Source organism: Rhinolophus hipposideros, assembly GCF_964194185.1.
Source record: "Rhinolophus hipposideros genome assembly, chromosome: 10".
NCBI lineage: Eukaryota > Metazoa > Chordata > Mammalia > Chiroptera > Rhinolophidae > Rhinolophus > Rhinolophus hipposideros.
In genome coordinates, this window is record NC_138056.1 from 70,616,702 (window position 1) to 70,640,706 (window position 24,005).

Below are 24,005 nucleotides of genomic sequence, written 5' to 3' on the forward strand. Positions count from 1 at the left end.
ATAGTTCTATACATCAGAACCTCAAGTAACCTGTGGTATTATGCAAAACGTCCATTTTCTAATGGTTCACTTCAGGATTTCTGCCCCTTTTTTGGGTTCCATATACATTTTGCTATGTCATCCAATATGTAAGACCAAATTCTTCAGTGAAAAAAAAAGAGACAGAAGCCAACAGGAGAGGTGGCTCTGCTTACACAAGGGAGATTGTTCCTAGACATGGACCTTGGTCCGGGTAGCTGTAGTGCTTTTCTTTCATCAGGAGTAAATTTGGACAAGTTCATTGTTTCTCAGCCTTAGCTGCTCTAGAGTGAGATCATAGGGTTTATCTTGACCATATCCAATCATCTTTTCTTTCCCAAAATAATAGCAAAGAGTAGTTTATTTACATGTATTAAGATGCTGTAGAATTTCACGCTTCTTATTTACCTGTGGTAAATTTATCAGCTAGGCTATTGTTGGAAACAAGGTAAACTAAGTCTTCAGTTATTTTTTATGTTATACATAGCCATTCATTTTTAACTCTGAAAATGCAGTTTTGAGTTTTCCTTAATTTTACCTCCTTGGTTTGTGTATTTTGATTCTGTTATTTATAATTTGGCATTTCTAAGAATCAGTGTAGTTTGAGCGATAAAATTCTTTTCAACCCTCTCCCTGATGAGCATTTATATGAACTCTTGAGTCACATTCTTAAATAATGCACACTATTTTAATAGTTACTTAATTCAGCATGTATTGATTGAGCCTTTCTATGTACCAGGCACTCTACCAAGGGTACCTCCTTCAAGAAGCTCATATTCTAGTGGTAATAGAAATTGTGTTTTGTAACATTCTGGTATCTTATTGAATGTTCAGTACCCAGGCCTTTTTGTTCTATTCCCTCTTAGTATTTATGCAGTATATTCTTTTTCTTATGTTAAAAGGAAGGCTGGGTATTTGGGGATATACTGTAAATTGACTTGTTAGGATAAAACAGTGTTTTCTATCATTTAATCTTACAGATTAAGTGAAGACAAAAATTTTAAAGATACTTTTTTTCGCATTTTCTTAGGCATCTAAATGGTTACGTGCTTTTGAAGTTGGACAATTTAGATAATAGCATCTTTATTCCTTAAAGAGATGTAGATCTTTTTAAGCAAGTGGAACATTTGCTGAGGTCACATAGTAGTACAGCTCCATGAGACTGAACTCACTGAGATTTAACAGCTTTTTCAGGAGGAGAAATTTTAGCATTTGTATTTACATCATTTCAGCAAAATAAGTGATCTTTTGAGAGCAATAAAACTACATTTTCTGTATTCTATTCAAAACTTTAATTTATTTAAAGGAGAAAGAAGCCTTAAGAACAGTTTTACAGATTGGCTCCAATATTTGGGAAGATTCATGTGGTTCAGAATGGGGTCTTCTTAAACTCTCCAGTGGAGCTCTGTCTCGTTATAAACAGATTAATATGATTTATGTAATGGGTTAGTTTCCAACTATTAGATACTTAGAAAATCTTCAGCAGTCAGAATCCTGAACTTGCTTCTAGTGCGCCTCCCTCTTCTCCTTTACCCCTGACAAATGTTAGGGCTTTTAAGAAGTACTGGAGGCGAGGAGTAGGCAGCGGCATACACTTTCGTTGAAATTTAAGAGCCGCTACTGATGAATCACTGGCCATTTCCTTTCTTGGTTTTTTAACATTAAAACAGGCAGTGAGAAACATTTTCCTAAATTTTGGTCTTCTTGTGGATTTTAAACTTCTTTCCTTGAGTATAACTATTACATTACTTAACCATATGTGTATTGCTTGCTATTGGTTAGCATGAGAAGCAGTGCGTATCTAGAGAACATTTTATGGTTTAATTTGTACAGTGCCTCATATGTAAAATTAAAAAGGAAGAGGAGTAAGCTCTTACTAGGCTTGATAAGGATTTGATCTTTTGGAATGAGGTGCTTACATAGCAAGACTTGAACAAGCTTTTCCCTATGTTGTCTAGACCTGAGCAAATGCTAGTGCGACTGTTTAAAAGCATATATGACCAGTGGGGGGAAAAAGGAGTGCTGACTAGTTAACATTTGACAAAGTATATACTCCACTAAATAAACAAGTATTTTCTCTTAACGTTTGTAGTTGGTCTGTAGTAGCCTGGAATTGAGAGGTACCATTGCCATTCCTAACAATACACGTCTTCTACATTGTTACCTCGTTTTCATCCCTTTTCTGCTTGCCTAGGACCAAAAGGAATTCTTCTCCCATCTCCAATAGGTAATATTTAAGGTTCATTCTAGTCAGAGTCTATAATCCTTTCTATACTGTGTTATTGGTAATGTTATTGATGAAGCTAGCATTCCAGTTCCATGTCAGGAAAATTAATCACGGTGTATCATTTCCTTACCATCTACAGGGATATTTATCCTGGGATGATTCAAGAAGAGAGAGAATTCAGATTTGAAATTTAAACAGCCATACAAAAAACAATTTGAGTGTTTTTTTTTTTTAATTATGTTTTATTTTTGTTCACCCTGCCCTTCCCTGCCCCAGTTTCAAAAATAATGAGTTTATGGTTGTTTAATAATAGGAAAACCTAGCAAAGCAGAGTTCTGTAATTTTGCCATCTAGAAATATACATTGTTACATTTTGATGTCTATTCTTCCCATATGTTTTTAGTACACACACACACACATTTAAACAATAAGCTTCATACTATACATACTGTTTTACAACCGACTTTAAAAACCTGTATTGTGAATATTTTCCATGTTATTCAATATTCTTCTAAAATATTTTCACCAGCTGTATTATAGTCCGTCATATAAAATAATATTTATTTAACCAATCCCTATCATTAGATGTTAGCTGACTTTCTGCTTCTATAAGTTATACAGAAGAGAACCTTGCATAACTCTTTGACTACTTCTCTGACTATTCAGGATCATTTTTTTAGGCAGTTTCATGTATATAATATTTTTAGTTTTTGCTTCACTGAGACAATTCAATTTGCTAGAAAACAACTAGTATTTACTGAATGGTCACATACCAGATGCTGTGCTACATGCCTCATGGTCTTATATTTCATAGAATCTTTAGCTGTTTTCATCCCAATTTTGTTGATGAACAAATCTATGTGACTATATCTAAGATATTTTGCAGTGAGTTAAGAGTATGTAGAATATGTTTAAATATTTTATTTAGCAAATAACAAAGGCCTTTGACAGTCACAGGAGATTTTAAATAAAAACTTACAGATGAAATTTTTAATTCTATTTTGGCTTTAGAGTATATATTATAACAAGACTTAATTTTTTGTGTGTTTTACCTAATGGGTTTTAGGTCCAAAAATTATGTTAATTGACATTCTTAGCTTAGGAGAAAAAAATAGGGGATTCCCTGGTGAATTTTGGCTTTTAGTCATATGACTACTGTTACAGACAATTTATAAATCACATTTTATTTTTAAATTAGAAGTAGATAATAATTGTCCACTAGGTGACAATGGTTTCCCTTCACTTAAAACTCCAGGCATAGCTTTTTCAAATTTTGCTCTTGTGAGATCTAAGAAATGAAAGGTTAGTGACACAAGGATTTAAAAAGTTTGCAGAGGAGGGGAAGGGACCGTGAGATGTCGTGCCTGTACTTTTGTGGAGCTAGTTTATGCCCTGTTCCTGTTAGCCCATATCTCCCCTGTTTTGATAAGTGGGAATGTTGTTTTTAGGACCTCATGTATGTTATCTAATGCACCGGTTTGTTTTGTCTTAGTCACATTGATCAGACAACAACATGGCAGGACCCCAGGAAGGCCATGCTCTCCCAGATGAATGTTCCAGCCCCCACCAGTCCACCCGTGCAGCAGAATATGATGAACTCAGCCTCAGGTGAGTGAGACACTGTAATTAAACCACACTGAGTAATGCTTGTGCACTGGTAAAACTTTCTGTGGAAAATAGTAATTATTCTTTTAAGGAAACTGGAGCATGGGTGATGGTTATTTTTTATCCAGTTTCATGTGGGAGACTTACTTTATTTCAAAATAACATGCTCTATGCCAAAGTCTTGTTTAATCATTAATACATAAAGGGGCTGGTGACTAAAAGCCAACAGTTTAAAGTTTCAGTTCTGAAATGAGTATCTCAGATTCCTAGTTTGGTTAATTTTGACGTGCTTGTGTTTTCTTGTGTCTCAGGTCTTAGAGTTAAAGGTTTGCCCCCCCTTCCTTTTGTGGTTTGGATGGGAAACCAAGCTGTGGTGTTCTTAACCCTCTACCTTTTAAAGTGGATATTTGTTCTACCTTGAGATTAACTGGAAGATAGCCATTTATAAACTCCAAGGCATCTTTCTTAGGTCTAGTCTGTGTTATTGAACACATTTCTACCTTTTTCACAGACGATAAACCTGAGTATAAATCTTTTTTTCTGCCTCTTAATTTGGCAATAACTTAAAATCTACCATGTTTTTCATCTACATAATGACAAGTGACAATGCCCCTTACAGTAGAGAGGAAGATATTAAGAAGTGAATAATATAAAAAAGTTTTTATTCCAGTTCTAGTACATAGGCGGTACTAGGTCAAGGTTTAGTTCCCTCTTCCCTACAAAGTTAGCCGTTGTCCACCTTCTTTATTCTTTGTGATGTGGGCCCAAGTTGCAACGCTGTGCCTGGCACCAGGAACTGACCCCCTTTGCTGAGTGCCCTGAAGGTAATACAATCTGTTGAAATATTTTTACTGTTCCTTAACTCTCTGCTCTGGCTTTTGGTGGGTTGAACACTTTTCTAACGAGGTAAGAGCTGAAAATGAAAATCTAGGCAAGTTCGCAAGCGAGCTTTTCTTGTCATACTTTGTTTATGTCAACTCTTGAGGTAAGATTGATTCCTTAAATCTGCCATTTAGCTTATTTTCATATGAATGCATTTACTTGTTCTCCAAATCTGTTCTATGTGTGACATAAAAACTATTCAAGCATTTATTGACTAATATTTCACTTGGCAATTTTTTTTAATTATTAAGTTTCCAAATAAAAGTCGTGAAAGCTGCTTTGTATTGATAGTCGCAAGATAATTGAGATCATTCACCTCGTCGTGCTCCATCTAAAACAATACCTAGGAAATTATTAACAAATAACTCACTTTAAATTTTTTGAGAGATTAGGCATTTTTGCATCTACAAAGGTTAATTGTGATTCTTTTAGAGCATTGGTTTGTTTTTTTCTATAAAATTGTGTAATGATGATGGTCTAAGCAAATGGGGAGAGTTTGTCTTCAAATTTGTGTTTAAAATCAAAAGTGTATATCAAATTTGTTTTAGTGGGTTTTAGAATATTTGCATGTATTTTATTTCAGGACTGGTTTGTTTGTAAAATATATCATGTTTTTATATACTGCATATAAATTAGTAGGCATGCTTAATAAACAGCTATGTTTTTAAATTAATTTATTTTCCAGTTACGGTTGACACACAGTATTAGTTTCAGGTGTACAACATAGTACTTGGACTTACGAAGTCACCACCCCGAGAAATCTATTACCTGTCTGACACCATACATACCAGTAGTTGTTACAGTATTACTGACTGTATTCCCTATGTTGTACTTGACATTCCCATGATTAATTTTATAACTGGCAATTTGTACTTCTTAATCCCTTTCACCTTTTTCACCCATCCTACCCCCACCACCACCACCCTCATCCACCCAAAACAGCGGTATTTAGTAAAGAGAAGTGCCTTTGGTGGGAACAGTTTGAGTAGACTGGGAAGAGCCAAGATTGTAGTGGGTTAGGAAAAGGGGGCGGGGGAGTATGAAGAGCAGGTTGAAATAACAACAGTCACCCCCCAAAAGACTTGAGCCGTGTTTAAATGGTAGCAGGAGGTATTACATAATAAGAAACCCTATTTATATGCCAGGCATTCTGCTAATGTCATTTTGTACGATCTCATTTAATTCTTGTCATGGCCATTTAAGTTAGGTGCTGTTATTCATCTCACTTCACATCCGAGAAAACTTGAGGAACTTTTCCAAAATTATTCAACTTTTCAATGATAGAAACCAGAATTCAGACTCTGATAATGGGGATCCAGAGCTCATGTGACCAGGGTTAGGTAGTGACAGAGAAGAAAGCCCCAGAGAAAACAGAAGGGATAGGATCTGTTAATGCACCGGAGGCGCTATGTTTATAGCAAACATACTGCAGAGCTGTTTCTACAGAAGGTGGTGGATGTGCGGTGATGTTTGCTTAAGGAGAGTTTGTATCTAATAAAATACACACTATACCTTAAAGAAGAGAGACTATTTCAGGAGGACACTACAGGTCATTGTGTTTAATGGGGAGGTCAGACAATATGATGAATTAAAAAAGGAAGAAACAGGTATGATGAAACCAACAAGCTTTATAAAAAACAAAAACTGATCGTCATAAAGAAAAGGAGTCAGCAGAAGTTTCAAAATGAGGGTAACGTGTTAAGTATATATGAAAATTCAAGTGTGGATTATTCTGAATTTATTCACAAATACAAATGGGGGCTTAACTGTCAAATCAAGTTGAGGCTGTTGATAAAATCTGTATAGTAGATGACTCAATTGTCAATTACATGCATGAGATTGTTGTCTTTCATTCCTTCCATTTTAGTGGACATTGAAGAATAAATAGAGGACTTCTCCATGGTGTTGAAGTGCTTTGGAATGAATGTCACGAGAACTGTAGTCTTGATACACCTCATGTTCACGTAAAATTATAGCCATAATGTCATGTTAATAAGGTTTCCACCTAAGAGCTTCTCTTACTCCACCCACCCACGGTGCTTTCGAGCTGTGTGTTCTCCAGTGAAGTGCGCGGCACAGCTTCTCAAATGGCTGTAAGAGGAACTGAGCTCTTTCTGAGTCCAGTTTTTCCTTGAGAAAAGCAGCAAAGGTGATGCTTGTCTGTGCTTGGAAAAAATAATCTTTTCAGCAGCTTTTAGAGCCTGAAGACTGTGAGGAAGGAGATTGGTGAGGGTATTTAAACTTGGACGGCATTTACTGTAACAAAGCAGCACATGGCTACTGTTCTGCAGTATCTCCAATTCTCACCCTGGAGAGGGAATGCCTTCTGAGTCTGCTAATCTGAAGCCGTCAGATAAAAGAAAGCTACACCGCTCTTCTGAAGCATTTTACTGGGTTATTCAAACTAAATGCAACTTGATTTACATTGTTATCGTTAGTTAATTTAACTAGAACTTTCTAGCTGTGCTCTGTTTAAAAAAGAATTCTTATTCAAATATTTGAGTCCAGTTTTGTGTTCTGCTATAATAATTATTTCTAATCAAACCACTTTTCTTAAAATACTATCGTTTTTTTCTCCAGACTCCCCAGACCTAATTTTTAATGGTTGGCTGGACTGAACGATCTTTTAAGATTCTCTCCAATTCTAAGATTTTTGTGAAATTCTTTTTCTTTTATTCAGTCTAATTCAATTTAGCGAAAATGATCAGTTTACTTTGTTTTTACCAGTTCTTTTTTAAAATGTGAAGTTGAAATGATGGATTTCATTGCTAGACTGGAGACCTATAGTTTGTAATTGGCCAAATTTCTAAGTATATCTAATAGAGAAGTCATTTAAAGGTGCCACCTGGAAAGGGTTCCAGAGGCAAGACTTACTAGATTCTGTGAAGAAGACTAATTTATATTCTTTGTCCATTTAATTGACAAAGAAATTACAGTAAACTTTGTGAAAAGAATTTGAAGGGCAAGGAAAGGGAAATGAAAAAAATAAAAGAAAATTGAATAATTCTGTAAGATAATGGTTATATTTTACTTTAATATAGTATATACATATATAAACCCTATACTATTAAATTATTTGAGGCAAGGTGATCGCCTTTTAGAAGTTCTTTTAAATGTTGTTATGCTTGTAAAATATTAATTTAATTAGTCTTTTGATGTATACTTGGTCTATATAAAATAGTTCTTCTACATACTGAAAATGAGGCAAAAATTAGTGATTTTGGTGTTTGACATTAGAAAATAAGGACTTGGGGAAAGAAAAGTGATACTTCTCCTTAACCACCTCTATTTATATGAAAATAGTAATTTTTTTTTAATAGTAGCTTGTTAACAGTGAACCATAAGATTGCTGAATCTTAAAGCAATAATAAAGTCAAAGTATGCTCTGTGATAATTCAGAAATAACTTGACACCAAAGGGCTGGTAACTGTTAAGGAACATTAAATATCATAAGCTGTAATTTAAATTAAGCAAAATCAATTAACCCAATTATCTGCTTTTTACAAATGTGCCTTTGATAGCAATCTAAAGTTAAATGTCTTATCACTGGTATGTTTTAAGGGATTCGTTATTTTCATGTTTTCAAGTGAGGCATTTATATTTGACTAATGCCCAGATCTACCAACGCAGCACTTTCAGATTTCCCTGCATGGAATTCCTAGGAAATACCTCAAGATGGGTGGAGAAAGATGATACATGTTAGAGGAATGTGCTAAACACCTTCCTTGCAGAGGGGGGAATGTTGAGAAGCAAGCAGAGTGGTAGAGAACTGTATTGCCCCTGTTTTGTGTAATCTCTGTCAGAGCACAAAAGACCAAACGGGAAAGAAATTGTTACCAAGAAAAATGACAGGGAGAGAATAGAAGTGAAATGTAAAAACGACAGGTAAAAGGTAGGTGTAAGGTTTTTAATTTTAAAAAGCACAAGAAAAGGGTCAGGATGTGTGAGAAGTTGCAAAGCTGACAACAGGTTGTAGGAGTTGATAATTCCTACTTCATGTGTTGTATATAGTTCACAAACTTTGAAATTCTACTTTTCATCTTTGGAGTGAACTGAGAAGGAGTTTAGAATAGGAGGTTAAATAAGATCAAGGGCTCTTGGAGTCCGGTGGACCTGAATTTGAATCCCAGCTCTGTCACTTACTGCCAATGAGATCTAAGACAAGTTACTGTACCTACCCATGCCTCAGTTTTCTCACTTGGAAAATGAGGGTAACAATAATAGATAATACAGAATTTTCAGGGCTATTGTGAAGATTAAGTTACACAACCTATAAAAGGTAATTGGGACATAGTTAGAAGTTATTAACAATATACAGTGTTTGGTATAATAGATTGCATGCATAATAGATAAGTAAATGTGATCTGATCTGATATTTTACAGTTTATTTAGTTTGTATTAACTAGTAGCCACAGTTCATTTAAAATAATTTTAAAAATCTGGTAACCATATTGTCTTCAGGCTATATTTACATTACATGAGTCAATGTTTCTGTTCTTCTGAAAGTTCTTGATTATTATAAAATGGAAATTATTTGTCAATCTGAAGTCATAGTGTATATAATGAGACTGTACTGAAGTATATCAACAGTATTCACAGGGATAACATTGTAGCAAAGCCCAAAGTCAGAGCAATAAATGAAACAAGAGATAGAGACAATGTATTTTATTATTACCTTAAGCACTCCTATCCTGTGTCTTTTTTTTTTTTTTAACCAAAATTGCTGGTTTCTATTTTCTCATCTGAAAATATAGGTAAATTAAGAAAGATGGCCACAGGAAATAGTAAAGAACAAAAACATAATAATCCAGAATCGATATAGCTAATTCTTAAGAAACTGAATTGTTTTATATAGTTTGTCTTGATTTATTTGATGATTAAGTTCCTGAAAAATGACTAGTAATATGGAAAGAAGAACATAGTTCTTGCTTAAAAATATAGACCAGTACGTTCCAGTTTAATAAAAGTTGCAAATAATATATAGGGACTATGGAGTATAAAAATATTTGTGAAATAGAAAAAATAATTCAATGAGAATGTCGAACCAAGTTGCAAATGACATTAGCTTGCAATGATCAAATCCTCAGTACTGTAGGAGTTCTTCTTCTAAGTCTTTCTTAAACCCAACGATGCCTTCCACATGGCACCTTTTAATCTTGATGGCCTCTTGACTTTGCTGCTTCATGAAGCAAGCATCCTGTGTCACGGCAGCTAATGGCCTGTTTTATTCTGAGGATGACAGTGTCTCACTCCTCTTCGCTGGGGATCTCTTTTGATGTTAACTGACTCCAGCCATGATTTTTCAGATAACAATATTTTCTAAATAATATTAAAACTCAGATTGCCTGGGCAAAGCAGCAACATTTGCCAGTGGAACAATAGGTGTTGGCTGATAAATTGTCATTCTTGATGCCAAGTCTGCCCAGCTGGGCTTCTACAGTGAACTCCCAGGGTAAAACAACCCCACCCCCAAATACATCAGTAAAATTATTGGCATGTACAATCCATAACATTTTTAAAGTATTCATTTCTCCATTCCTTTATTGAATAAGCCCAAATTAATCACGTTGCAAGGCAGATGTATAGAGTTACTTGGTTTTCTTCAGTAGCTTCATATTAGTATTTTTTACAGTGCTCCATTTTAAAAGATTATTGCAATTTGAGAACCATAATATCCAAAATAATTATCTACATCCCAAATATGTTAAGGAGTATTGTGTTCTTATATTTAATTATTTGCTTATTTCAGGTAAGATGATTCTTTCCTGCTATCTGGGCTTATTTTAGAAGTTGTCTTCTGAAGGAAGGAGAGATCTGTAGAAACTCAGCATTGAGTTTCCCTTGTTGAGTTCTCTTGACCTGTACTTAGAGCACAAATAAATATATATATTTTAATTTATTCAAACTCTTTTGAAGTAACTGTTTGGGAAAGTTCATTTGAATTCTGAAAGTTACTAAGATTTTAGTGTAAGTAAATGTAATGAAGAAGATAAAAGAAAAGGATATAAGCTTATTTCTGTTATTTTTAACCAATGGACTAACTTAGAAAAGTAAAAGGATATTATTAAAGAATGTAAAGAAAACAGTTTTGGATACATTAGTATCATTGCCACCAGCTCTCTTAGTAAAATGAGTTATTAAAGTGGTGCTTAAAAATAGAAGTGTCCCTGTTCAACTTTTGTGCTGTGACTATTTGCAGAATTTTGGAAACTTTGCTCAGCTTTGGAGTAGAGAGGATGAAAAAGATTATAAATCATTTACATGTAAGAACCAAATAAATGCCTATTTTATTTCTTTTTTTGATAAGTGTTGGAATATTATTTTTGTCTTTCCCACTGATTTCTAAGTCCTTCTGGTTACTCTATTGCTAAGTAACTTTATGACTCATAAGAGGAATATTTGTGTGAAAGATTAAGATGCTAATTCTTTAAAAATTATATCCATAGACTACCATATATAGGCAGCATCAGTGAAATGAAAGAAATCCTGCAATAATGGAGTTTTTGTAAATAATATTTTCTTTTGATGTCAATGAGGTAAGGAGGTAGTAAAAGTTACTTTAGGTTACCATTTTGACAAAAGGTCATTGCTTTATTTGAACATTCTGAAGTCTAAATGAGCTTAGCAGAAAGCTAATTTTTATAAATGTACTTACTAAAACTCTGTTAAGTTAAAGTATAAAAGAATCAAGTTGCACTGAAGAGCCTGGAGAGTTGCGTACTAGAAAGTACTGTGAGCTTATACTTGGCCGTTTTCTCTGGGATATTCATGCAGCTATAATGAACAGGAAGATGATATTTCACAAAGTCGCATGATTTCACCTTGAGACAATTGAATTGTTCCCTTTCACAGTCATTGATTCAACAAATATTAACTGCCCTGCTTTGTACTAGGCGTTGTAATGGCCACTGGGATTGCCATTACAAGTCAAGTTAAAACACTTTTTTCCCATATAACTAGCAATAAATGTTAAGGCAGACATGTGCCAAGTGCTGAGAACGTAGTGGAGGAACATGTAAATCAGTAGTCAGGAGAGTAGAGAAGATGTCTTTAAAGAGCCAGAGGTGCACTCGTATTCCTTCAGTAAATTCTGAATAGTACATGCCAAGCACTATTCTAAATCATGAGAATATAGAATATTAAAAAAATACAATGTGTCAGATAGTTACAATGGAAAGAGAAAAATAAACCTGTTAAGGAAGGATCAGAGAGTGATTGGCTGGAGATAGAGGGAGATGATATTTGTAGATCGTTTCTCCAGTGAAGGCCTCTCCTTGATGTCTTTTGAGCAGATCTGAATGAACAGTCATGCAGATATCTGGGGGGAAAGGAGAGAAGTGTTCCATGCATAGCACAACAGCCAGTTCAGAGGTGCTAAGGCATGTTTGGGGGACAGCAAGGAGGCCATTGCAACTAGGACAGAGTTTTCAAAAGGTCCATGGAGGCCACATTATGTAGGGACTTGTAGGTTTTGAACAGAGGAGTGATGTAACCTGAGTAAGTTTTTTAAAACTAGGGGGATTAGTTAGGGAGCAGTTGCAATAACAGAGGAAAGGCTACACCAGGATGGTGAGAAATGGTTGGATTCAGCACCTGGATTCTAGTAGATGAGTGGGAGTTGCCTTTGCTGAAGAAAAGAGAAGGTAAAGGGGACAGTCAGTTTGTGAGAGATTACTGAGGCCCGAAAGCCCCAGCACCACAAAACTAGTGGTGAAATGGTGGAGAGATGAGACTAAAGACATTTGCAGAAGAATTTTGTGTGACCAACTTAGAAGTTTGAGCTTTATCCTGAAAAAATTGGGAGACCATTAAAAATCTGACTCTTCTCTAGGACACCCCAAGGGAAGGGAAAAACCTATGAGTTACTTGCTTTTGTTAGCTGATCAGTTTGTGTTTGAGACCCAGGTTTATTTTTTCATAAACCTGCCTCTTTATATTGTACACAAATTTTGTAAGTTAAATATATTATTAGAACAAAATGGCAGAATTATTCCAGGAAAGAATAGGGAATTTACTTTTTTTTTAAGTACCTACTATGTCAAGCACTTTATCCTTTAATCCTCTAAACAATTAATTATGAAGAGTATTCATCTCCATTTTCTAAATGAGGGAAGTGAGCATCGAGCAGATTAAGGAACTTGCCCTGGGGTTACAAGGCTTATAGATACTGGATCCAAGATTTGATCCCAAGTCCTACTGAATCTAAACCTGTACAGTTTTCTCTTAACTATGCTGTCTTTCTAGAGTTTAAGGCTAAAATTATATTTAGTTTCATTTACAATGCATCAAAAGTGATTTTTTTTTTTTAACCAAGTAATCCATTGAATGGTACTTTTGCTATATTGGTAAAGTTTGAGTTAATGGTAACTAGTTCTATAAAAGAGTTTAATAAAACAAGTGAGCCTTATTAGTTTTCTGTATTCTAGATCACTGGTTCTCAAATGATGATGTGTTCAGGAATTGCCTAGGGATTTGTTAAAATGCGGATTCTGAGTAGTTAGGTCTGGAGTGGGACCTAAGATTCTGCATTTCTAACAAGTTTCCAGGTGTGCTGATTCTGCTGGTTTATGGATTACAAAGATAGACAACTCTGGAATGGTAAACTTAAAACCAGAGAAACATTAATGATCCACGTTATTCCTATTTTTATTTTATTCCTATTTTCAGTTGGAATAAAAGCTTTACTAAGTGCCTAATACATATGAATAACTCTATCATTTTATTTGAGAGCTTATTTAATATAAAAATCCTACAAAATGTTACCAACTTTTTAAAAAATGTATGATTTATAAAAGCACAAACTGAGAATCTGAGAGATTGTGACCAATCCGTCATTTTTACCACAGATAAGTTCTTAATTATTTCAGCTCAGCAAACGCTGGTTGTGTTTGGTGGCAGTGCAAAGCTCTGGGGATACAAGACGGAAAAAAAAAATCAAGGTACTTACTTCAAGCCTTAGAGCCTGAGGGGGAGAGACAGGGCTATAGGCAAACGGTTAGGGAACAGTGAGGTGTCTGCTATAAAGGGGTGTGAGCACAGTGGTTGGGGTGCAGGATGCTCGTGAGTAGAATGCAGGTAAGCAGCAGTGCCAGGATTCCAACCTAAGCCTTCAGATGTGTGGGCCCGGGTTTCATCATAATCTACTACACTGTCCATTGTGGTGTACTGGTGGTTTGGGCCAATCAGTATGTTCTGGTAGTTTGGCAGCAGAATCATCTAGTTAACCTATAGGACAGGACACCTGAACTCAAAGGGCGAGAAAGACATGAGCTGGCATCACTCTTAGCACTCATGTGCTTGAAGAAGATTTTCATCAGTATATTTATAATCTTTTTAGATTGCACCTTCTATGTCTGTCTGTATGCAAAAATGACACAGCCTGAGCTCTTTGGAGATGCATGCTTTAAGTCACTTTTCACCGAGAATAAAACTGTTGCTCTGGAAACCAGAAGAGAAACCATATTTCTTTTACCAAGACTTGATTTTATAAACTGCTTTTTCTTCAATAATGCATTAATATACACTTGCCCCATGTTTGGCTTATTAAAGCCCCCCAAAAAAATGAGTGACAATAATATTTAATATTTATTGTACATGACAACATTTTCCATGGTAGCTAGCCAAAAGTTTTGTAGTCTGGGCAGAACCTTACGAGGGATGGTTTAGGGTTTACAAGATCAAGCATATTAATTTCAGATGTTTATGTTTATGGAAGACTTCTTTGGAAACAAAACTGCAAAAGAGTCAGGGTGAATGTATTTTAGTTCCTGTATATTTTGAAAACCGTAAGTCTCCTGACCAAAATGTCACAAACTAACCTGGTGGTAGTTTCTAATAAATGTTGCTATCTTTCTCCCGAGCAACCATGTAAAATAGAGAATACCCACTCATGGAAAAAAAGAAAAACTCTATAATCTAGAGAGGAGAAGTTTGAAGGACCAAAAGAAAACTGGGTGAGGAGAGGTAGTGATGAATGGTAGCTGTGAATGCTTTCAGGACCTATGGACAGAATGATAAATTCTTCCCAAACTATTACCTGGTCTATACCTCAACTCAGTGTAAAAGAGCAAATACAAGCAAATATCAAATAATCAAAACAAGCGCAATTTCAGTTGATGGGTGGGGAAGTCTTAGTGGGATAGAGTTGAGAAAAGCTTCACAAAGACATATCATGAGAATAGAGTAGAATTTCACTGGATAAAAACAGTGGGGGCTAAGAGGGGACAGTTTGGGGAGTGGGGTGCATGTGCGTGGAGCTGAAAACCCCATAGCACTGCTAAGTAAGTACAGGCAGACCTTGGGAGGTACCATGGGTTTGGTTTTAGACCACTGCCATAAAGTGACTGTCGGGGTAAAGCGAGTCTTAATCCTCTTTCTGGTGGAGGCTCTTGCCTTCAGTTTGTAAAAATCACATTTCTGAAGCACAGTAAAGTGCAAAGCGCAATAAAGCGAGGTATGCCTGTACTGGAAAGACAGCAGTGAGCAAGCCATGCAGCTGGGAGGGCTGACGTGGAGTGGGTTACCGAGTGACTAAGGTGATGGAATCATCCGACCGAAGAGAACGCGCCTGATGTACCCGAGAGGAAAGCTTGTGTAGCAAAGCCCGCTTGAGGAAGTGCCATTCACACTGGGGAGCGATGAGCAGGAGTTAGCTGAGCGAGGAGGGTGGTAGAAGAGTGGCAGCAGGGAAGTCCTAGAGGGAGGACAGGAGAAGTTTGAAGAAACGTCTAAAGAAAGAGGAGTGAGTGGGAAGGGTTGTGAGCGATGGTGGAATACCCCCATGACCTGTGCAGTGCTGTGTAACGCCTGACTGTGGCAGACCTGGAATAACCCAACACACATCTGCACATTTTTCCAGTGGGCTTTGGGGAGCCCTGAGTCAAAGAGCTGTTTCCTCAGAAGAGGAGCGGCAAGATGATCTTGCACCACATCTAATGTTTAATGCTGCAGTTAATTAAGACAAATGAGGGTGGGAGGGCTACTGTTACAATTTAGTCATAGAAATGTGAAAGTCCACATTAAAGTTTTATTTGAGAAACAGACACAATTGTTATTTTAAAGTAACATCCACTCAAAATATTGGACATATTTTGTGAAGTATCAGTGTCCAGTTGGTGGAGAAGAAAACGGGTGTTGACCCTGTGAAAAGCATTAAAGATGTAGGAGACATCTACATGAATATGACTGAAGCTATGGAACTGCATGGAAGTTCTAGGAATAGAAAATTTTTTTAAAAAACACTACTTTGGATTAATGTTTGTCATACTTTCAGGGTAGGGTAGTATTTAACAGCATGATTTCTGGAGAGCTAAAACTGTCTGGGTTTGAACCCCAGCTCTGCCACTTACTTAGTTTGGGCTAAATGATCTTGGGCAACTTTTCTGTGCCTTAGTTTTTTCATCTGTGAAGTGGGGATGATAATAGTACCTATGCCATGGGGCTGTTAATTGAGTTAATGTTTGCTTACAAAGAACTTACAACAATGCCTTGCATATAGAAAAAACAGTTTGTGATTCATCCTAAATACAAGAAACCAGAATTTAAAAAAAAACCTGAAATCGATCAGAATTACATACCTTTAAAGATTTTATTGCATCTACTTTTCCAGTTTACATTCTAAGGAAACTACTCCTTGATAGTCCTGTACTTTGAACCCCACATCAGGGTGTGTTTAATATACTTTCAGTGTCCTGGGTGACTTCTTTATTCCTGAATTGTGGGGCAGATGAGAGTAAGATGTTGATCATTTAACGTGTGGCATAATCAAGACTTTCTTGTTTGATTAGCTATTGCAAGTGGTTTGTTAGTCATTACTCATGCAAGAGGGTGCTTAGGCAAGAGCAGGAAGGAAGTTGATGGTGAGTCACCTTCAGTATTGTGACATGGAGTATTTTATGTTTTTAAAATACTGCAGGAAGTTAGTATTTGCTGTGGTAGATAAGTAATCATTCAACCAGTAGTAGGAAATCCTACATAAAAATTTATTTTTCCCAAGGAGAGGTTATTCTAATTTATGAATTACTTTAGTTATAGCCTACCACTCTCTTTTGCTTGTCCGACTTCAAATGTCTTACCTCTTACATCTCATTAAAGCACTAACCTCTTTCTCACTGCCTTCTTGATTCAGGGCTGTTATTTTTTATCTCTTCTTCCCCCAAAAGAGTTTAGTGTGGTGGTCAGGCATGATATTCCAGCCTTGAAACACACCCACTTCTTTCCTACGTCTAAGGGCCTACCTTTAATGTATGTGAATGTATGTGATTGGGGATGAAAATGTTTATTGCCCGCTCTGACTTATTAGAGGTTGTCCATGACTTTGGAGAAATTGGTCTCACCCTTTAGTCTTGATAATCCCCTGTAGGTATTACTTATTCAACCCTTTATTGGTTGAAATGACAGAAGTGTTTCTGGTCAAGTCTTGAATTTAAAAACCAGGTGGACCATTGTGCCTCACTCCTTGTTTGTTCGCCCCCTCCATACTGGACTCCTCACTGTTGCCCTGACTAGAAGTTCGATTCCCACGTGGGCCAGTGAGCTGCACCCTCCACAACTAGATTGAAAACAATAATTTGGCTTGGAGCTGATGGGTCCTGGAAAAACACACTGTTCCCCAAAATTCCCCAACCAAAAAAAAAAAAAAAAAATTGAAAAAAAGAAAAAGAAAACATCCTATTTTGGGCCATCTCTTTCCACATAACATTTTATTTTTACCACATAACATTTTATTTTTACCAGTGTTGAAAGAAACACATAAATGAATATATAAAGCATTCTTTTCTGCTTAACATATATATTTTGCTATAAATCTGAGTGCTTATAAAATTAATTATATGGTACTTATTCTATTTCATATGCATATCATTTCTTTAATTAGAAATATGGTGAGAAAATAGGCAGCAATTACTATACTGTTTATTTATACTGAGCTTGTCTCTTCTTTATGTCTTCGTGTCTAAAAGTAGTACATGAAGAGGTTTGTTTTAATTGTTTATGCTATATAAGAATAGTATTGGTGAAAAGTTTCTTACATTTAATTTTTGAAATCTACTCTTTTTAGTGAAATATTAAGTACTTAATGATTTATATATGATAAATATTTAATGATTTAAATTTGGGTGTACTACTTTGAATTTAAGGTATGAAACACCTGCATGAGTTCTGGGGAATGTATTTATATCTTTGGGAAGCAGCATATTACATAGTTTCAAATCAAAAGCTCTGAAGTCAAATTGCCTAGGGTCAAATCTTTGCATTGGGCAAGTTACCTCTCTGAATGTCCCTGTGTTTGGTCTGGATGACAGGGATAAGAACAGTACGTAGCACACAGAGCCACTGTGCAGATGTAAATGTGATGTCACCATTGTGTGCCGGGAGTAATAGAGCCAGGAGTGGAGGTGCTGCTGCCATCAGTACCTCCAGAGGCTGTGCGTTATATTATTATTTATAACAGCAAAAACATGTATGAACAACTCTGATATCCAACGCTTGGAAAAGGAATAAATGAATTCTAGTATATTAGTACAGTAAGATCTATGAAGAATGAGAGACCGACGTGCTGTGTCAAGAAAAGATGCCCGTAATATGTTAAGTGAATAATATGGTACAGGTAGAGCATGACATCAGTGGGTGCGTATGAGTTGTGTAATTTGCACAAGGAAAAAAATCCAGAACCTATCACAAAACTGAAGTTGTTCAGTTTTCCCCCTACGAGTAGGTTACAAGAAACTTTTGCCTTTTCCATCATGCATTTCTGCAATTTTTACTACTTTTAGAATATTGAAATGAACTGTGAAAATGAATACGTATATGAATAGAAAGTTTAAGGAGCAAAAGGCACTGGATTAATAACATATTTTTATACTCTGTTTGTAAACATATTAATTGAAAATAATATATGCACTATATGATTTTACGCTCATTTATAGAAATTTCAGAGGATTAAAAGGCAGGACATTCATTCTTCCGTTAAATATTTATTGAGCAATTACTCAGATACTGGCCTACAAGTTAAAATATGAGTGACTTGGTCATTGCCAAGAGGACAGACAATGTAAACAGGTGATTACAGCTCTGTCCATTAAATGTTAATACAGAGTCGAAGAGAAAACTAATAATTTTGTATGAGACAATCAGGGAAGGCTGAATTGAAGAGGTGACATCTTTCTCTTGCAGGATGAATGAATAAGCATTTATAAGGGGTAGGGCAGAAGGATGTCTGTGATAACAGGAGCTGCACATACAAGGAGATGGCATCATTTTGTGAAACACTGGAAGGGGGTGGTATGAATTGGGTGTGTGGAGAACACTTACTAAGAAATGAGTCTAGCTGGCATTTTCCTTTTGATGATGGAGAGCAAGGGAGATGTTTTAAAGACAATGAGTGACGTAAAAGTTGGTTAAGTAATATTTAAAGAAAAAAAATCCCTGATGGTGTTTGATGGAAGACACTGGGATGAGGGGAGGAGATGAGAAGTCTGGCACCAAGGAAAGAAGCTCTATAGTAGTAAGGAAAAAGAGCTGGTAACTATTGATGGTTGAGTTTTTAAAGGTAGGTTGGAATAGCTCAGTCAGAGAGGGTGTAGTAGAATCTACAGGTTGGAGTGGGTAAGTACATAGGGAAGGTTGCTTTGTATCCAAGAGAGTGCGCTTGGTTCTAAAGACAGTTAGAGTGGAGAGTGATACAATTAAAAAAAGAAAACAACAAAAGGTAGGAAATCCAGGCAGGTTTGGAGGCTGTAATAGTGTCCATTGGGATCGTTGAGTTGAGGCTCTTAAGGCATCCAGTGACTGCTGTTGACTTGTTTATCAACATGATGTCTTAACTTAAAATCTTGGTTACCTGTTTTTAAAAAACATTTTACACTTGAGCCTTCTTCACAATTAAAGGTAGTAGCAAACCATCAGGAGTCAGTTTTGTAGGCTCTACCTTCCTCATGGGGAAATAGAGCCCAAAGTGACAGAAAGCTACTAAGAAAAGTGGTTTGATTTACTATGTGTTAAACAAGTTTGCTTCTCATTCACCTTTTAGTAAACATGGGATCCCTTACAGCAAATTCCTCTGGAAATGATTAGCATTGTGTGCAGAATTCCACATCCTGGACTGGAGGAAGGTCTTCCCCCAGTGGTTTCTCTAGGAATACAAAACACTGCAGTTTCACAGGTCTGCATTTCCTAACAGGATTTTGTCCCTCTTTCAAAGCAGACCTTTGATAATAGTCTAGTACCAAGTGGGTCTGTTCCTGACTCAAGTGAAACTGGCTTGTGTGAATGGTCTGCTTAACCGGACAGAGTTCCTTACTCAGCAACACTCATAAGGCCAGCTGAGACTGCCAAGATAGAAAAAAGGAACTTGTTCTGTTTTTGCACAAGAAGCGTACTCAGTCTCTGGTCTTAAATGTGAGAGATGAATAAAAAGAAGTAGTTAATGAGGGGCTTAGGCTGCTGTGTTTAAGAATCGTCTTTGGCACTAACTAGCTTTGTGGGGTTCTACCGGACTGAGCCATTCTGTGCCTCAATTTCCTCATTAGAATAGAAATGGTATCACTGCTTATGTCATTGGTTGTTGTAAGGATTAAACGAGTTAGTGTACTTAATATACTTAGAACAGTGACTGGCACACAGTAAGCACTCAATTTATGTTGGTCCACAGATAGAAAAATTTTAGGCATTTACTCAGATTCTATTTCCAATTTACACTTGCCTCTCCTGACTCCTCGTGGGGATGGGAAGTGGAAGGGGGAGGGTGCGGAGAAAATGAATTGAGACGGAAATATTCTTGAATTTGTTATTGGCCTTTTTTCATTGCTATTACCTCCCAAAAGCAATTGTCTAGCTTCTTTATCCTCCTAAAGATAGAATAATCGTCCTAGACTTAATTATATTCTTTAGTTCTACCTCCCAGATATTCTTTCCTCATTCCATAGCTTCTTCATGAGAAATTTCCCTTCCAAACAGTTTAAGCACTTACTTACTCCCTTCCAAGCCTCTAACAAACTTTAACTTCTGGCCACACCTACTACCTCCTAGTAGCAACTTCTGGGCTGCTTAAAAATAAGCTTTTTTTTTGGACTACAGTTTTCTCTATTATAGTTTGCATGATGTGAGCCCATCACATAAATAATGGAAATAAACGGAGCTTGTCAGGCTTAGCTAAAGTGTGCCTTATATTAAACAGAATGTTTATGATACTTTAGATGTTCCGAAAACACTTGCATGTATTCCTTGTTAAAGAACCTTGGAGTTCCTAAGAAGGTACTGTCACAAAACCAACTTGACTTGGGGGAAGGGGTTAGTGCCTGAGTTGTAGCACTTTGTGTCTTGTGTTAACAGTAATAATAATTATTTGGGTCATGACTTCCAAAAGGATTTTTTTTAAATCTGACTTTTTTTTTATTTGTCTTTGGGGATGTAGATTTTATTATTTGCTAAGTTTCTTTTTAGTGGAGAAGAATCTGGTACATAGGTTTACCTTTCTTCTCGGAACACATGCTTAATTTTGTTTTAATGAATTGCTTTATGTCAAGATGTATTTTCTTTTTAAATTAGCACCCCTCCCACTTTTTTTTAGGTGCACCAAATAAAAACCAACCGTGATTTTTTTTCTGTATTTATAGGTCCTCTTCCTGATGGATGGGAACAAGCCATGACTCAGGATGGAGAAATTTACTATATAAACCATAAGAACAAGACCACCTCTTGGCTAGACCCAAGGCTTGACCCTCGTTTTGGTAAAGGTTCATCTCAAAACCTTTCTAGATATTTTTGATTAACATTTTTTATCTGTGAATTTGGGAAGGTACATTTAAATAAAATTGCATTGCTTTATCGTATTAAAAAATGACTGCCCACCCAAATTTTCCAGTACTATTTTTATACCTCTTTTTATACCCTTTACTTTAAATTTGAGGAATTCAGGTATATATCAGCTTTTTATTACAGCTTAGACTCCTCCGGATGGGATTTTAGGGAATGTTGCGGTGGCTGACTAACCAGAATCACTGTTCCTTTCACATTTTTGGGAGACAGTGATTTATTTAAAATGATCTTTCTAGCTACAATAATAATCAGGCTGTCTTGCTGCGTCTAAAACCTGGGATACCTGTTTTTGTTAGTGACCTGATGCCTGCGTATGCTTAACTTAAGAGAGCAGTGAGTACCAACTGTGCCTGGGTATTGTAATATTTTCTATCCTAAATGGAGGTGTGGGAGATCCTGTTACCCTAGAGAGCTAAGACCAATGACATAATTTTTTTCTTCTCTTCTGGCTTTTTTGTTTTTTGTGGGTTTTTTTTAAAGATCCTTTGTTTTTCATGTAGAAAACAGAAAGCAAAGCCATATTCCTCTCCAAATCACATGACTAAATCACCGATTTGTGCAAAAGAATACGCCCCTCCCAAATATGAACATTTTGTTAATAGTGTACAAGCCAGTTAGTGCCTTTTTGCCTATACTTTTTCACTGTTTTCAGTTTCTTCAGTTAGGTTTCTGAGATGTTTTCCCAAAGCCATGGAAAAATGAATCTAAAAAGAAGCAGATCATTGTGGTTTCGAAGTTTTCGTCTTGGATTGGATGCAGCTAAATGAAAACAATGTGCAGATCACTGAGTAGGTCAGATTGAGGGGACGCGGAACCTTTGAAGCTTTATAGGGGTTGACCTGACAACAACTGTGGGGCCCTTATGGGAAAGAGGAATTAACTCTGTGAATGCCATCAAAAAACACTGGGGGGGGGGGGGGACTGGCCAGAGCTGGTTGGGCAAAATCACTTCCCTGTCAGGAACATTATGAACAGCTCTCCTATGTCTTTATGTACACCATTAAATTACCCCAACATTTGGGTTTGCCCCAAACTGACCGGTCAGCTTTATGGACCGATTGAACTCCCTATTCAGGTAAAGTCAAAGGTGGGATCTGGGCAGAGGTGCATTTTGACAGATACCTAGTTTGGCTGATTAAATGCTAGCCTTTTAATCTTCAAAACCTATTTGGGTGTTAAAAAAGTTATGTGGCATGTTAATAATTTGCAACTTCAGATTCTATTTGATACTTGAATCAGCCCTTGTGGTTGAAACAGGAAACGGCCTTAAGGTAGAGAATTTAATAAATGTTGCCATTTGTGTGGACTGTAACGATAACAGTCATGTTTCCTTAAATCATCTTTAATGAATTCAACTTGTCCACGATTTGGAAACTTTTTTAAATGATACTGTGGTTTTTTTGGTTTTTGTTGTTGTTTTTAATCCCAACATAAGGTTATGAAAGATGATGATTAACCCTTAGCTAACAGGAGAAATCAAGAATTGAAACAAAGCTTTCTTTTGTTTTTGTTTTTAAGTATTTTCAGTTAAAACCATGAAATAAAACAACTTGGCTGTGAGCTAAAGTAGATCCATTAATTACACAGCTTGGTCTTTTGTTTTGAATCAAAAAGTACAAAAAAAATTCTTCCTCCCTTCCTCCAACACATATGTACATACAATTAGATATGCCAAAAAAAGTTTCATAAAATTCTCTTAATTGCCTTTAGTTTCCCTTTTTGGGCCCACTGTGTATGTGTATTCCAGACAGGCTTGACAACATGCCAAAGCTTTTTATTTTATAGCCTGACTTTTAATCTGTTCCAGACCTTTTCAGTCAGAGAGCTCAAGTGTAACTGAAGGGGGGTTCAGGCAAGAAAAAAAAGCGTGGGTTTCTCTGATCTAGAGTGACAGCGAATAGAGACAAGCTGTTAGCTGCTGAATTTGAAGGAGCTCTCCTTGAAATCTGAAGTTCTATAGTGGATTGTGTTTTATCTCTGCCAAAAAATATAAACTATCCCCTTCTGACCCTTTGAGCCATGCAGACACAAACAAATGGTAGGTTATTGCTCTCATGGTTGTGGAATTTGCTTTCCTATACTTCCCAAATCTACATTAAGGTATTTGTCAATTTTTAGCTTAAATCAGGTTGACCTATGTCTTTTGACATTTTTAGAATGGAAGATAAACCTCTGTATAAGCTTAACTTTATCACTCACCTCCTTCAAACACGAACCTCTTTTTTTAAATTTCTATTCTTTGTCAGGTGTTTTAGATTATATTTAGAACAATTTATCAGCTCTTCACATCCCACATGAAGTTAATAAATTATCCATATAATTTCAGGAAATTAAATAGTAATTTGTTGTGGATTGGTTCTTTTTATCCGATTTTCTTGTTCTTTAATATTTAAAAACTATGTATCTTTGACATTTATAGTTGAGAATTTATTAGTAATTTGTAACAAATCACAAAGTA

The 24,005-nt window shown here is 36.1% G+C and overlaps 1 protein-coding gene across 8 annotated transcripts in view; it reads left to right on the forward strand.

The window, feature by feature from the left end:
• The window catches only part of YAP1 (Yes1 associated transcriptional regulator), a 103,710-nt gene that overhangs the window by 45,927 nt on the left and 33,778 nt on the right, over positions 1–24,005 (forward strand). For 4 of the 8 annotated variants that reach the window (XM_081064200.1, XM_081064204.1, XM_081064198.1 and 1 more), the window contains exons 3-4: positions 3,738–3,853; positions 21,346–21,465. In XM_081064200.1, the coding sequence (XP_080920326.1) occupies positions 3,738–3,853; positions 21,346–21,465 (236 nt within the window). The remainder of the gene's footprint in view (positions 1–3,737; positions 3,854–21,345; positions 21,466–24,005) is intronic. The other 4 variants (XM_081064199.1, XM_081064197.1, XM_081064201.1 and 1 more) reach the window with 1 other exon arrangement.